At 52.2% G+C, this 2,575-nt stretch overlaps 1 protein-coding gene across 2 annotated transcripts in view; it reads right to left on the bottom strand.

Moving 5' to 3' along the window:
* LOC111979161 (microtubule-associated serine/threonine-protein kinase 3) overlaps positions 1–2,575 on the bottom strand; it is a 71,264-nt gene that overhangs the window by 17,116 nt on the left and 51,573 nt on the right. For both annotated transcript variants that reach the window (XM_024009499.2, XM_024009498.2), the window contains 3 exons: positions 1,075–1,283; positions 594–732; positions 56–188 (listed from right to left, as the gene is read on the bottom strand). In XM_024009499.2, the coding sequence (XP_023865267.1) occupies positions 56–188; positions 594–732; positions 1,075–1,283 (481 nt within the window). The remainder of the gene's footprint in view (positions 1–55; positions 189–593; positions 733–1,074; positions 1,284–2,575) is intronic.

The following is a 2,575-nucleotide window of genomic DNA, read 5'->3' on the forward strand; positions in this document are numbered from 1 at the left end:
AGAGAGAGATGGAGAGAGAAGACAGAGAGATAGAACAGAGAGAGATAGAGCTCACCTGTTTGTCTATAAACTCCCTTGTGTCCTTCTCAATGTGCCCCTCATACAGGTTGGTGGTCATGTTCATCAGGCCGATCTTGGACAGGCCAAAGTCAGTCAGCTTGATGTGGCCCATGGACGTGATCAGCAAACTACGCAGGAAGAAAAATACATTAGAAATAACTGACCGTCGAACAAACAGAAAGCTGGATAGTGAACAATRCCGAAAAAGCCTTTGTGCAAAGAACGTCCAGAATGTATGGAATACGCTGTATATAAACCTATAACCAGCCGCTCCTCTTCAAATGGCCACTTTGAAAAAATATATAGGCCTAGTACTGAAAAAGAATCCATCAACTCTATAGYGGTAGGCCAGTGGAGGCTGCTGAGGGGAGGACGGTTCATAATAATGGCTGGAACGGAGTGAATGGAATGGTGTCAAACACCTGGAAACCATGTTTGATGTATTTGATACCATTCCACCTATTGCACTCCAGACATTACCACAAGCTCCTCCTCCACAAGCCTCCTGTGCGGTAGTTAAGTTTCACACTGACTTGTCAGGTTTCAGGTCTCTGTGTACGATGCCGTAGTTGTGGAGGTACTCCAGTGCCAAGACCGTCTCCGCAAAGTACATCCGGGTCATGTCCACTGGCAGCGGGCCAATGTTCTTCAACAGGTTGGCACAGTCCCCACCTGAGGAAGACAGCCAATAGACTGGAAAAGGCTGACAGCAACAAGCATGASAGCCTACTTTGATTTATGTGCTATTGCGACTTGATGCACCTGAGCTCAATWTTGAGCCTCATAGCAAAGGGTCTGAATACTTATGTAAATAAGGTAATTCATTTTTATATACATTTGAAAATACTTCTAAAAAGCTGTTTTCGCTTTGTCATTATGGGGTACTGTGTGTAGATTGATGAGGGAAAAAAAATATTTTATACATTTTAGAATAAGGCTGTAACGTAACAAAACATGGAAAACGGGAAGGGGTCTGAATACTTTTCGAACTGTATATCYTAAGTAAGAACCTACCTTCTACATACTCCATGACCATGCAGAGGTGGCGTCTCGTCTCGAAGGAGCAGAACATGGAGACCACAAAGGGGTTCTCAGCAAAGGTCAGGATGTCCCGCTCCACAAACACCTGCTGGATCTGGTTCCTCAGCATCAGATTCTGCCGGTTGATCTTCTTCATGGCAAAACGCTGCCGGGTCTCCCTGTGCCTCACCAGGAACACAGCACTGGGACCATGGAAAAGGAGAGAGAGAGAGAGAAAGAGAGAGAGAGAGAGAGAGAGAGAGAAAGCCAGAGAGCGAGCGAGCGAGAGCCAGAGAGCGAGCGAGCGAGAGCTCTCGTCTCATGTTTCTCCTCTTCTTGTCTCTCCTGTCTCTCGCTCTGCTCTGTCTCTCGCTCTCGGTCTCTGGCTTCGCTCGCTCTCTGGCTTTCTCTGTGCTCCGCTCGGCTCTCTGGCTCTCGCTTCTCTGTGCTCTCGCTCTCTGGCTCGTTCTCTGGGCTCCCGCTCTCTCTCGGTTCTCTCGCTCGCTCTCTCTCGTTCTCTCTCGCTCGACCTCTCTCTCTTCTCTCGTTTCTCTCGCTCGCTCTCTCTCGTCTCCTCGCTCGCTCTCTGCTCGTTCTCTCGCTCCTCTCTGGCCTCTGTCCTCGCTCGCTCTCTGGCTCCTCTCGCTCTCTGGTCTCTCGCTCGCTCTGGTCTCTCTGCCGTTCTCGCCCTGTCGCTCTGCTCTCTTTCGCCTCTCACTGCTCTCGCTCCTTCGCTCTCTGGCCTCGATCCTCGCTCGCTTTGCTCTCTGCTGCCTGGCTCCGCTCGCCTCGCCTTCTGGCTCTCGCTCGGCTCGCTCTTCTCTGGCTCTCGCTTTGGCTCTCGCTCGCTCTCTGGCTCATTCTGGCTCGCTCGCTCTCTTGCTCGTTATCTCTCTTATCCAGTTCACTCTCTCTCTCTCTGCTCTCTCTATCGCTCTCTGGCTCGCTCTCTCTACCTCTCTGCTCTCTCTCGCTCTCTAGCGCTCTCTCTCTCTCTCTGCTCTCTCTCCTCTCTGGCTCTCTCTCGCTCTCTGGCTCTCTCTCCCTCTCGTGGCTCTCTGGCTCTCGTGGCTCATCTTCATGGCGCCTCTTGGCTCTCTCTGGCTCTTCTTCTCGCCTCTCTCGCTCTCTGGCTCTCTTCTCGCTCCTCTCTGCTCCCTGGCTCGCTCTCTCATTTGCTCTCTCATTTGCTCCTCTGGCTCTCGCTCGCCCACTCTCTGGCTCGCTTCTGGCTCTCGCTCTCTCTCGTTGACTCGCTTCTCTGGCTCTCTTCGCTCGCTCTCTTCACTCGTCGCTCGCTCTCTGGCTCTTCGCTCGCTTGCTTCTCTCCGCTCCTTCTCTTCGCTCTCGTCCTTCTCGCCTCCTCCTGGCTCTCGCCTCTGGCTCTGGCTCTCGCTCTTTTGGCTTCTCGCTCTTCTCTGGCTCTCGCTCTCTCTGGATCTCTCTGGTCTCTCTTTCTGTCTCTCCTCTCTTCTCCTTCTCTTCTCTCTCTCTC

Source organism: Salvelinus sp. IW2-2015, linkage group LG19, assembly GCF_002910315.2.
Source record: "Salvelinus sp. IW2-2015 linkage group LG19, ASM291031v2, whole genome shotgun sequence".
Classification (NCBI taxonomy): domain Eukaryota; kingdom Metazoa; phylum Chordata; class Actinopteri; order Salmoniformes; family Salmonidae; genus Salvelinus; species Salvelinus sp. IW2-2015.